General features: G+C 36.3%; 1 protein-coding gene across 1 annotated transcript; it reads left to right on the forward strand.

Moving 5' to 3' along the window:
• The first annotated feature begins 4,690 nt into the window (after nucleotides 1-4,690).
• On the forward strand, nucleotides 4,691-5,523 carry LOC128868117 (uncharacterized). Its single transcript, XM_054109873.1, has one exon. The coding sequence runs from the start codon at nucleotides 5,140-5,142 to the stop codon at nucleotides 5,326-5,328; it is 189 nt and encodes a 62-aa protein (XP_053965848.1). The 5' UTR covers nucleotides 4,691-5,139; the 3' UTR covers nucleotides 5,329-5,523.
• Nucleotides 5,524-13,721: the final 8,198 nt, after the last annotated feature.

Here is a 13,721-nt window from a genome sequence, read left to right on the forward strand (position 1 = left end):
GCCTGGATAAAAGCAGTTGTATGTAGTAGCAGTTGCCTTGCTCAGTGGCTTTGAATATCAAGTAGGGCATCCGCCTATGCTGTCATTTTCTATAGGCAAACTATTTCCTGCTTAAACTCATTTAATTTCAAATGTTTTATTTGTATATATGTATATGCATATGTATGTAGGCAGCACATATATGTGTGTAGGATTGTGTTTTAAGAAAGATAGTTTAGATTGACAGCACTACAGAGAAGGGAATAATTTACGTTGACCATCTTGGCGAATAGAGTAAAAAGAGGAGAGTAATAGGGGAAAAGCTCCGAAGTTTTATGTTGTATTGCGCCACATTAGAGGTTTGCAAAGTTTTTATTTATTTATGTGAATATATATTTTTTAATTGTTCCTCTTTTGAATAAATAAACAAATAACTGGTTTGAGCGCAGATAGACAGTTGACTTAGGTTTGACCCTTTCCATGGAGATATGCATAACCAAAATTTAAAAATAACTGAAATTATTGTTATATAGAAAATTACTACAACTTCTTTCTATGAATATTTAGCTTTGTTTTCGTTCGCTGTGTTCACTGTCAGACTTTTCTATTTTTTTAAGCACAACGATTTCATGTGAGGTGAAGTAAAGCAATAAGGTAAAATGCCATTTTCAACTGGAGGTCTTTAATTGACCATTTGTTACAACGTGTTTATATAAGGAGTCCATATATGTAGTAGTTTCATTTTGAAAATTCAAACAAATGAACATAAACTTATTCTTTTATTTTTATTTATATGCTTACTTATTTAGATGTCACTACACGGTGTGTCGATTTTGGCCGAATCTAAGGCATTGCGCCCTCTAGCTTCCTTCGCTGCTTGCTGGCACTAGTTGGTGGCACTGAGTGTTGCCAGGTTATGCTTTACTTGATCTCTCCATCGTAGAATAGTTCTTCTTATTCTTCGTCGTCCACGAGTGGGTTCCCTCTCGAAGGACTGCCGTGCCGTAGCACTTTGACTCATTATCGAAACATGGCGAAGCCAGCGCAGGCACTGTATTTTAATACGCTTCAGTATATCCACATCTCGGTATAGCTCATACAGCTCGCTGTGCCTTCATTACACTCATTCTGACTTACGCGAAGAGAACCAAAGATTTTTCGGCAAATTTTGCTCTCGAACGTTCCCAGTTGTCATCGTCCAAGCTTCTGCGCCATATACAAGGAGAGCGATGATTAGGCTTTTGTACAGCGTTATTTTTATTATTCAAGATGGCTCTAATTCTCAATTGCCTGCTGAGTCCAAAGCAACGCCTGCTGACAAGAGTTATCCTTCGTTTAATCTCAATGCTGACGTCGTTCTGGCTGATACCACTGGTACTTTGGTAAACAAAGTCGTTCGCCACTTGAAATTCACGGTTAACAACAGTGACGTGGTGTTCGAGATGCGAGGGCAACAGGCACTTTGTTTTACTCTCGTTCATTCAGCTATTTGTTCAGGCCGACAATATCAGTATCGTCAGCATATGCCAATGGCGTGACACTTTTGTAGTAGATGGGGCCAAAGCGGTTCAATGCAGCAGCACGAGTAATTTTTTCCTATAGGAGATTAAAGGAGTCCCACGAAAGGAAATTTTCTTGACTTTAACCTCACTTGGTATCGAACGGCTCGGCGAGGTCCTTTCCAATCCTCTCGATACTTGCCATTCATTCTTTCGTTATAACATATACTTTATATATATGTATAAGAATACGGTTGGTTTAATCGAAAGAACAAATATTCCCATTGCTTGTGAAAGACGACTGCATTGATGTAGTTGCCTCGACTGATTTCCTGTTAACTAAGTTTTCCAAGGCATTGGTGACGATCGATCTTTCACGAAAAATTTGTGCTTCGTGTATTACTTTGTTTCAAAAAAACATAAGAAAGTGAATATTTAATTAATGCTTCAGTACTTTTATGACAAATGTGAAACATTTAAGTAGGCGGCTAAAAAAATGTTGGGTAATAAATCGAATATGGTATGGAATTCAATCGCAAAATGATGATTCCATTCTGGCAATACAAACGTAGATGATGAGGCATCCTCTGGTAGGTCAATCGTCGAAAATGCTGATAAAATCGTAGATATTGTTCAGTGAGACCAGCATATGAGGACTTATCCCAGTGCCTAAGAATTGATGATTTCTCAGAAAATCTTTTGGAACTATTTGCATAAGGCTGACCCTGAACTGAACAGATGGGAACTGCAGATGAAAAGTGGGCCTCATCCGGAAAAAATTCTGGAGAAAATCACTACGAAATGGCAATGAGCCTGCCCATTAAGCACAAATTTGCTGCCAATAATGTTTTGGTGTATCTTTATTTGAATTGAAATGTCCACTATGAGCTCTTCCCATTTAGCCAAAAACTAAATTCAGTTGCCTATGTTCAATAACTGACTAAATTGAAGTAAGTGATCAATCAGAAGTGTCCAGAGTCGGCAAAAAAGGAGGATGCTATGTTCTATTATAAAAACGCCATACCGCAAATATATTTAGTGACTCACAAAAAGATCTTAGTGCTGAGATGGGACTTGGCTCAAACTATTATAAACTTTTACGCTTGATTATACGCTTAAATATACGCCATATTGGTTTCGAGTTTATTGTTTCATTATATTTTAGAAAACAAGAAAGTTTTCTCTCGAACGTTGTTTAAAATAATTCAATATTTAATTTGGACAGAGCACTCAGTTGTTTTTCCTTGATAATGTAGAAAATTTCTTCGAAAGAGCATGACTCCAAAACTGCTGCCTCAATTTTAAAATTTGTGGTATTATTTGAGTGTAAGGCTCGTTTTAATAAGGCGTTACCACCTGTTTGCCTCTAAAGGAGTGATTTATAAGAAATGAACAGCGTGGATATCAAGGAAAGTATTATTACGAAAACTTTATTCCAAAAACATTTTTTTATAGTCCTGCCACCTGAAATTAATTTGAATATGAAAATAATGATATCAGATGAAATATGTTTAAAACCCTTTAATAAAAACATTTTTATTATTTTTGACACTAATCGGATGGCGACACAAAATGAAAAAAATATGTTACCTTTCCACAGTCGCTCCAATGATTTGGAAAAATAAAAAAAAGCAAATTAGTTACTTACCAGCTTTTTATTATATATACATATACACATAGTGTGTTGTAATGAGCGTAGAGTACATATAATGTATAATTACTTTTCGATGCTGAACCCACTCCTTATGCTTTCACCTCTGATTTGCAAGTAAGTTTGAATTATTGATTTCGAAGGAAAGCGAACAGGGTTTTACAATAGTTAACTGTTTGGTGGGGAAATGTCTTAAAGGCCTTGACTTTGTAATGACTAGAAGCGGTTATATAGCAAAACGTTTGTATCAGCGGGAAGGTTATTAGCCCAAGGATGGCTCGACATTAAAAGACTTTAGGGGTGTGACCTAAACATTTATTTTTAGGAAATTTTTTATTTGTACACAAAACTAAACGTATTACTTTGAATGTAATGATATTTAAAATGGCGTTGTCATCTACTTTGAAAGAAAAAGTTTAAATAAAACAAAAAATTATTTTGAGGTTGGGATATGGATATCAAACAAAATTTGTTAAAAAAAACGGGGAAAACTTTAATTAGAATTAGTAGTGGTTGGCATTGCCACATAATATTTAAAGCGAAAACGATTAAGGATAGTACCATTGAATTAAGTAGTAGGATGTAGATAACGCCCAAATTTGGTTTAGATGTTTTTAATAAAGAAGATTTTTTAAATGGTGTTGCCACTTATTTTTTAATTCACACGCATTCTAACTGTCTTATAATATAAATTATTTACATATATTTTTGGAATCTGTATTAACGAAAATCGCTACCAATTTAAAAGATTTGTTTCATCTCTTCATCTGCGAAGCTACAAAATTCATATGTACCTACCTCTCCGGAAAACCTGAAATTGCGTATTTGCGCTTCAAAAATTTAATGTTGGCAAACTGTTTTATTTAATGCATTTCATTTTAAATGCAAGCAAATTCGCGGATTCCAGCTGGTAAATCTGTAAAGCTGTCGGATGTGGGCATATAAGTATCAAAGGAAAGGGAACTTAAACGAAGTTTAAAAATTTTTTTCATTTAGGACTATACTTTTCTTAAATATCTGAAAAATATTCCTTAAAATTTTGCTTCTTTGATTTCCCTGAAGGTTGTTTTTTTTAATTAATTAAAATATTTTTATAATAAGTACCGTTATTTGAACTTACAATTTCCAAAATTTTGAGAACTTAGCTTCGTTATTCGCCACTATAAGAACCAATATATAATATATCCGGTTCCATGCTAAAGCAAATTTTTCGAAGCAGTCATCAAAACATTTTTTTACGCACGAAAGTGGATACAAAAATACCATTTCTTATATTTTTATCTCTCTTATGCTTTTGCACAAATTCTGGCTCATTTCGCCTTTGAATTTCTACACCAAACAGTTCTTATTTCAGCATAATCAGCAATCCAAATGTTGAATGCACTTACAGGAAGGGTAATCTATGTCACGCGCTCTTCAATACCAGCCAAATAATTGGCATACCAAAAGCTCTGTATAAATCCAACAATTTTAAGCTACACCAACGGTAAATTGGAGACTGAAATATTCGTTATCTTTGTTTTGTATTTCTAAGCTGATGCTTTGCATTAAGTTCTGAAAACAAAATCAACCAAAACAAAGCCACGTGCTAACATAAACCGCGTCTGCAAAAGCAACAGTCAAAGGACATATATACGGCGAGTTGGCTCTCCGAAAGCGCAGTTGTGAACAAGGCGAAAAACCAGAGAAAAGCCATGTGGCGAATTCGTGAGAAGAACAGAATCTGAGGAGCATGAACAACAGTTACGATAATATACCGGTTAGTACTGTTCGGATAATGGATATTAAAGGACGTGCCAAATAGTGTGCTCGCTCAAATAACGAAATAAGAATAAAGGGTCCATGAAAACTTTTACAATTTAACTGTTTATTGAACTCACAAATTCAACTGCAAATAAGAAATAATGAAAGAAACTAAAAAATGCATGTAGTTGGAGTTCTTATTGGAACAGAATCAAAGTAAATGTCAAAAAAAGAGCAAAGCAAATATTAAATCATACAACAACGAAAATGTGTCTGTATTTGGGTGCTATGGATCATTTAATAGACATTGCAGCTTGTTGTGTCTGTCGGATTGTTGAAATATCCTTTGTGGTGTTTGTAATGATGTGTGGTGCCAAAACGAAGTTCCTGTCTACGGTCTACGGTGGGATAAGCGGAGGAAATATTTGCAGATGTTGCTCCACGGCGGATACGTAACAATGTTGAAATGGAATTTCTTCAATAGAGCAGCATTTTATTATTGGGAAAGTGAATTAAGGCAGACTCAAAAAACAAACAAAAATCAAAAACAAAAATTCTTTACAAACAATTAAACTGAAAATGGAAAAAGAACTTAGATTAACATATAAACTTGTCTCATTTTTTATGAAATACGGTAAATGCAATAAATAAATTTTGTAAGAGTAACAATTAATAAAATTTTAAATTAATAAATGGTTAAAACTGATTCGATTTCTTAAATTTTTATGTCGGAAGGTAGGTATTAAATTGATAAAAATTACATATTAATTTAAACGGAGTTTTCAAAATTTATTGCTGTCCAGCTCTCTTGAAATCCTGATCTGATTCTAAATCTACTACAAATGCAAATTTTAAAAATTGTATATAGAACTATTTCTATTGTGAGTATATGGATGTATTTTTGAAGTAAATAGAAAAAATATCTTACCCGGTGGTCAAGTGTAGTTTCAGGTCAATGACAAACTGCGAAAGTGAAAAAAAAAAATTAGAGGAAAACAATTAGACGTGGAATAAAAGGAATCATAAATCTTGCATTTTCAACCACGCTTCATAAAAGGAATATATTACTACATAACTAGTTGCAAAATTAAGTAAACAAATGTGCCTTATGTACAGAAGAAAGAGTTTGATGCGAAGCTTGTGATATACTGGAAAATGAGCAACCGAATTTAATTAATTGTGTTCTTCCTATGCTTTTCTTCGAATTAGTGACCTTTTTTGGTTTGAAATATCACTTTTTTGTTAATAAAAAAGAGCAACTGCAATGATAGCATCCTCTTCATATTAGTAGTGCGCATCTTGATGATGTTCTATGAATGGAGGACTTACAGTTTTAAGCTAATTCCGAATGGCAGATATTTTTAATGAGCAGCCTTTTCTTTATAAATAGAAATACACTTGAAAGATGCCTGCCGGAAGACGACCGCTATTAGAAGACCTTTTCATACAACTTGATGTTGCGTGCCCGGGGTTTCATGCACTCATGGTAGTCACGCACCAAGCCATTCGGCTACGGCGGCAGATAGAATATTGACGAATTTTCGCAAGCAATTTTGGGTTCATAGAAGAGAAAATATAAAAGTGAGGTAAAAAGCAGACTAGGGAAAATAAAGCTTTAGCAGACTTCGGATGTGCTAAATTCAGCTAATATAGGAATATAATAACATGAATCCTTTAAGAAATAATACATTATATAGGTACCTTGATATTCCTTTGCAGAGCCAGGCTAGATCAAAAAAATAACCAGGCTAGATAAAAAAGGGAAACAAAACATGGAGTAAGTAAGAAAAGTTTGTTTTGCTTGGTTTGGTCTGACAAGTATCGCCCCAACATCATCGCTAAATTTTTTATTCTGATAAGTATCAGTATTGTTCATTTACTGAAAAAATAATAATCTGCAGAGGCTAAATTTGTACCATAGAAGGGATGGAAGGATTTACGAATGTATATCTGTATGTTGTATTGTACGTGAACATGTTGCCTTGTAACAGAAGAAAATATTGAGTTAATTTCCTCACTCAATTAGTTCTACCGTTTTTCCTAGGCGAAAGTCGCCATAAACAGATTTCGTCCGAGAATTTCTTTCATGATGGTCTACAATTAATACTGTTTTTTTTTGTAAAATCATACAACACTCCACGTGCATTTTTGGGCAATACTGCTGAAGTGGCAGTCCTTTGGCGAATATAAGTCCCGATTGCTCCGATAAAGTGAGGCCGAATTTTATAAAATCAAAAGATCTGTGGCACTCTTCCCTGCCAAGCGTGGCATTTACTCTCAGTGTGAAACTAAATTTTTTCCATAGTTGATTTTTTCTTAAAGACCTCTTCAATATCAATAAACTAATTAAATATTACTAAACTGATTCTTAATACTTATGGTACTTATGGGACTGGTGGTATGCTGCTAACTGGTGCTAGATAGAAAATAAGATATAATAATTTAAAAAAATAAATAAATGCCTCCCTGTCTCTACCTACCATCTCTGTTCCACACCCGTTTTAAGTGATCCTCATACATATACTAAGGCTGATGTTAGAGCTTACATAATTCAATTGTTTTTTTTTTTTAGCTTGAAATAAAGTAAAATCACATATATAATATATACCTTACTCAGGGTACATACCATCCTATATACATACAATTCAAATTTTTTAACAAAGCAGTAGCTGAATGTTGAATGTTTGATAGCCTCTCTCAGCTCTAAATATTGTCTTATCCGGAAGTAGCAACTTAGCGAAGGCGGAATATAGTAGATGCATAAAAAGTGCTTAAGTCATTAATTATGGTCAGTCAAGCTCTCCCCTCTCGTTGCTTGCAGGTGAATATGTATATAAAGGGAGGGTTAGAGTGAGGAGAGTATGAGCTTAGCATACCTGCTGCCTCTTGAGATGCTCCAGTTATCATTGAGTGGTATGCGTATCTACTTTTGGACGGTGCCTTCAAAGGTTGAAAGAAGAAGTGGTAAAACTTGTGAACTAATGAAATCATGGTCAGAGCAGAAACGGAGCACATGGTCAGTCTTATTTACATACTAACTTGTAATAAAGAACTGATGAATAGTTTTAGCCCAGTTTCCACTGTTTTCTTCAACTTAATATATGTTAAAACCTTAAAGGTCCGCGGATCCGCTATTAGAAAATTGTTTTTCTTAATTTTGGTGTTCCACCGATATTCGAACCAACGTTCTCTCGGTGAATTCCGAATGGTAATCACGCACCAACCCATTCGGCTACGGCGGCCGGCGTACTTTTAGAAAAGATAATGAATATTAAAGAATAGAAGAAAAATTGTGAAAACTGTTAAAAATGCTGATGTGCTGACGTTTGTCGCGGGCTGTATCTGCTTTTAACAGATACTTCGGGTAAATGTTTTTACTTCCTTTGAGTGCATCATCCTTTCTCTCCCTTTGTTCATTTACCAAAGTAATGTTTGTAAGCCAGCAATAAGCAAACAACACAAAACACCAGTCCCTTTGCGACAATAAAAATATTTGCCTACGTAAAATCACAACAAAAGATACAACCGCACATAATAAATAAAATAAGCAAATATACTGGAATTGAAGAAATAAGTCTTTAACATTTGCTTTCTGGTAAAAAGATACACAAAGAAATACACAACGACAAGCATACAAATGGGCGTATTTCATCCCACAATTAATTTCAATAAAACATGGCATACATGGGTTTGGTCGGGTTCATGCCCAATTGTTATTCAGTTGAACTTTTGTTTGAGGTTCAGAGTAAAAAAAAATGTATATATTGTATATTTATAATAACGACAGAGGGTAATTCTTTGCAAAAACGGGCCTACCGCTCGTTCGCGGCATGAAACTAATTGGAGGGGAGACTTGGCCAAACGCCTTGTAAAGATGGCGTACGTCCTTTTATGTTAATGATATTATATTTTGAAGTGATTTTCATGTTAAAAATTTTCCTTTATATTTTTATAAAAATTTTGTTTATATAAAAAATTCGTTTTTATAAAAATTTAAAACATGAACTATATAAAATAAAAGTTTGAAACTCTTTATGAATTTCAAAGACATTTAACAAAATAAAAAAAAAAATGTTATCAAAAATTTACTCTATATACTTTGAATTCCTTTAAATGTTTCTAATGGACAGTTTATAACTCATTAAATTAGCAAAACAAAGACAAACGAAAACAAAAGTCTGACAAAATTGTCCTGTAGTACTAAATGGGCTTCAAAACTGCATACCTGAAAAGTTTCTAAAAATGTTGATCATTAACTTTGAATTTTCGTTATGAGTTTTTTTTTAATTTGTCGAATTTTATGAAGTTTAGTGAAATTTTTTTAAAAAAATTTTCCGGTTCTTTTGTAGTAGGTAAGTAAGTGAAATGGTTGAAGTGCCAGTCTGGCACTCCTCAAGTGGCACTGAAGCGCCGTTTTGATACCATTATGAGGCCTCCAATACGCAGATATCTACAGCCAGCCAGAGCTGCTGATATAATGGAGAATATTTATGGGATTTAGGTTGGCACAGTAGTAATTATTATATTTTTATAAAAAATTAAAATTATTAAATGTATACAGCATGAAAAATAATACAAATATTAGGGCTAGTTCGTAATGACCTTTTTACTTCTTCCTTTGCCAGAAAATTTCAATGAAATTCACTCGGAAAAGAATTAAAGTACCGGCCCTATTTGTAGGAAGAAAAACTGAGCGCTGACTTGTTCTGCCTAGTGCGTACTTGCCTAATACTTTTACACATGCATACATACATACATATAGTGTCAGTATATTAAGCAATACGTACACAAATGTGTTGTTATTCTCAGGATCCCTGTTTAGTTTTTCTTTATTGTTCACATTAAGCCAAAGCGCCTACCATTCTTTATATTGGCTACTACTGGTTGGTGGCATTCTAAGGTATACTATAATATAATTCATCACTTTTTTTCATAATTTCGTTACTGATTTATATAATATTTTTCGGTCTTTTCATCCGCTCTTGTCTCCTCTATTGTTGTTTCTTTATTATAAGCTACATATATTTTACATTTCCTCAACTTTTGCTGTCAACGTGTCTGCTACCATTATAAATATATATATAAAGGTACATGCAATATAATGAAAAGAATTTCTCTCAGGTTGCTTGTATTGTTACAGCTACTGAAAAATTAGCTACATAAAATATGACGCTAAACCTGAGCCATCAGAATGCTTAATATAGCTTAGCGTGGCACCTGAAGCATGACGATAACCGAACATGTAAGCGAGCACACAAAGGTAGAAAAGCAAACAAGTTGCAGGCTAAATTCCTTAATTTATCAACAAAACTTTAAAAGGGAGAAATTCTTCAGACCTGCCGTGACATATTTTATGGTGAAACATTTCGAAAAAGTACAATGTTCGTGAATTTTTTATCTGGTGCTTATTATATAACAGCATATCCGCTTTGACCTCTACTTGGGTTACGTATATTTTTTTTTATCAGCTGTGGCACATTTAGCTTTAAGATGTTTAATTTTAAGAATTTTCCCCCACTCAATGTCTGGTGGAACTCACTAGAGAGAGCGACATCAGTTAAAAAGCTAGAGAGAGTCCAGAGGTCTGCACTCATTGGAATCAGTGGGGCGCTTCGAACTACTCCTACTCTGGCGCTTAATGTAATGTTAAACGTGGTACCTATAGACATCGTAGGCAGAATTGCCGCTGCTCGTACCGCAATCAGACTGAGGGGCTTGGCCTATAAGCTCAACCTCACATATGGGCACTCAAGCATCCTCAGAAACTTTGAGTTCATCCCCTCGTCGACGGACCAGTGTGTGCCTTCGCTAAGTCCAAGTGGAAGTTTCTCCACCCATATTCCACCAAGGGAGGAGTGGACCGGGGGCAACACCTGGGGACAGGGCCTCGTTAACCTGTTCACGGATGGCTCGAAGTTGGACGGTAGGATTGGAGGAGGAGTATTCTGCAAAGAGCTCCCCATCAAACTCAAATTCAGGCTACCGGATCACTGCAGTGTGTTCCAAGCAGAGGTGGCCGCAATTAAAGAAGCAGCTGACTGGCTACTTACTTGCGTAACAACTGTTAAGAGGGTAAATATTTACTCCGATAGCCAAGCGGCCATCGGGGCCCTAGGCTCTATTATGGTGCATTCGAAGCTGGTCAGGGAATGCCTGGTCTCACTCTCGATTGCATCAGAATTCTTCGACATAAAGATAATTTGGGTGCCTGGTCACAGTGACATTGCAGGAAACTGCGAAGCCGACTTGCTGGCCAGACAGGGGACCTGTGAGGCAATGTGTCCGCGAAAGGAGAGGATCGGGATCCCTTTGACAACCTGCGCTCTACTCCTGGAAGGATGGGCTATGCACCAACTCAGCGAACGCTGGGCAAGTACACGAACGTGTAGGGTCGCGAAGTCCTTCTGGCCACGTTTGGATAGGAGGCGTTCGAGGGATATCCTGGGAATGACAAAATGTCATCTCTCAAACTTCGTGGGCATCATCACGGGGCACTGTCCGCGAGGGACACATGCCGTGAGACTCGGAATCACTTCGAGTCCTTTTTGCGACAGCTGCATGGAGGATGAGGTGGAATCATCTCAGCATATGCTCCTTAGCTGCCCAGCCTTCGCGGCACTAAGATTCAAGTATCTTGGTTCTCATTTCTTTTCTGCGCCTGCTGATATAGCAGGTGTTGATAACAAAAATCTGATGAACTACATCAGCAGCATAATGAGGTTAACACTACCGCGGACTAGTCACCGTTCGTAGTCCACAATCACTCACCACTCCCCCATCCCTTCCCTTCCTCCCCCTTCTCTGTCCTTAAATGGTATCACAAAGGACGAACCAAACTATTTCGTCCAAGTGGGCCCTACTCTCTGGGCAACCATTATAACCTAACCTAACTAACCAATGTGCAGAAAGTGGTGAAAAGGCCTACCAGTCTTTCCTACTATGCCCACCAAAAATCAGTTCGCTGAGCCTGGGCTGCATGAATTAATAGACTATTTTAATCAGAATATGAAATTTTTAGTTACAAAGCTATATTGCAGATACGCAAACATATATTTTTTTATGAGGATCTTTTTCATGGCAGCGTTACACTCGGAGGTTTGCCATTTCCAATTTTTTTAACATTAAGAAACTTGAAGATGCTAACTAAAATTGGGAAAATTGAGATACAAAACAAAGCTCCTAAAACCATCTTAAATTTGTTAATGGTTTGTGGCAGCGTTCTATTACTAAGGGAAAGTAATATATTTTACCGCTCTTTCCGTCTTGCGAAAATAATTCATTTTGAAAAAGTGCCGGCATACCCTTTTTCGTATTTGTTTTAGACCAAAAGGCACACGCCACAAATAGGAGGAGCTCATAAGGTTCTAGCGAGGGTATTATGTGAAAGACTGAAGCCGTCCATCAACCAACTGTTTGGACTTTATCAGTGTGGCTTTAGACCTGGGAAGTCCTCAATCGACTAAATATTCACAATACGTCAAGTATTGGAAAAAACCCATGAAAGAAGAATCGACTCACCATCTCTTCGTCGACTTCAATGCTGCATTCGACAGTAAGAAAAGGAGTTATCTACCTGCCGCGATGTCTGAATTTGGTATCCCCGCAAAACTAATACGGCTCTGCAAGATGACGTTGCTCAATACGAGCAGCGCCGTCAGAATTGGGGGAGCCGTTTGATACCAAACGGACAGACGTTGTCGTGTGACTTCTTTAACCTGATGTTGGAAAGGATCGTATGAGCCGCAGGCACAATTTTTTATAAGAGCGTAAAATTGTTGGCGTATGCCGATGATATTGCCATCATCGGCCTTAACAACTGCGATGGGCGATGACACTATCCGCTGAAGCGTCGCTTGGAGTGTTTGAGAGAAATATTCTGCGGAAGATTTTTGGACCTTTGCTCGTTGGCAACGGCGAATATCACAGGCGATGGAGCGATGATCTGTATGAGCCTACGACGATATAGACATAGCGCAGCGAAAATAGATCCAGCGGCTACGGTGGCTAGGTAATATCGTCCGAATGGATACAAACGCTCCGGCTCTGAAAGTATTTGATGCGGTACCAGCTGGTGGTAGCAGAGGAAGAGGCAGACCTCCTCTGCGTTAGAAAGATCAGGTGGAGAAGGACTAGGCTTCACTTGGTGTGTACAACTGCTGCCGGTTAGCACGAGAAAGAAACGACTGTCGCGCTTTGATGGGAAATGATGAGGATGGGAAATATGTGAGTGTTACTTTTCAGGATAAAGAGAAAGATAAACACATTTACCTAACCCAATACTTTCATGTATTGAGCTTAACCTACGCGTTCCATTAATGTTAAATTATACGTTAAGAATCTTTTTCCATGCACACTCCAGAAATGTGAAAATAAGAATATTTTTAATATTTCGCGTAATCCACTTATTTGTATAAAAATATCCAAAATATTTCACTAATCTCTTAAATCTATCTCTAATCGTTCCTGATTTACCTTTAATGCAAGGCGCTTTAAATATTTTTTTTTCTGATAGCTCTATCATTATACCTAAAGCTCAATTTTATCATTGCACGTGCGATATAAAGATTGAGATTTTATTTATTTTTAGCTATGGTCACCGAGCTGTTATTTGGCTATACACGCATACATACGCGTATGTGAAAAACGTACTGTTGCTGGTCAAACGTTCTGTAAGTATGAGAACTTTTTAAACATTTTACCGCAGTTAGTTATATATATAAAACTCTGTTCTACTTAATTAGTTGCTAAAGTATTTGTATATTTAAATTAAAGTCAAATGCAGGCCTCCTTGTTGTTCGACAGCTACTATGTTAAATATTAAGCAAAAACAAGTAAGCACTTTTATATAA

The sequence above is a fragment of the Anastrepha ludens genome, chromosome 6 (assembly GCF_028408465.1).
Source record: "Anastrepha ludens isolate Willacy chromosome 6, idAnaLude1.1, whole genome shotgun sequence".
Classification (NCBI taxonomy): domain Eukaryota; kingdom Metazoa; phylum Arthropoda; class Insecta; order Diptera; family Tephritidae; genus Anastrepha; species Anastrepha ludens.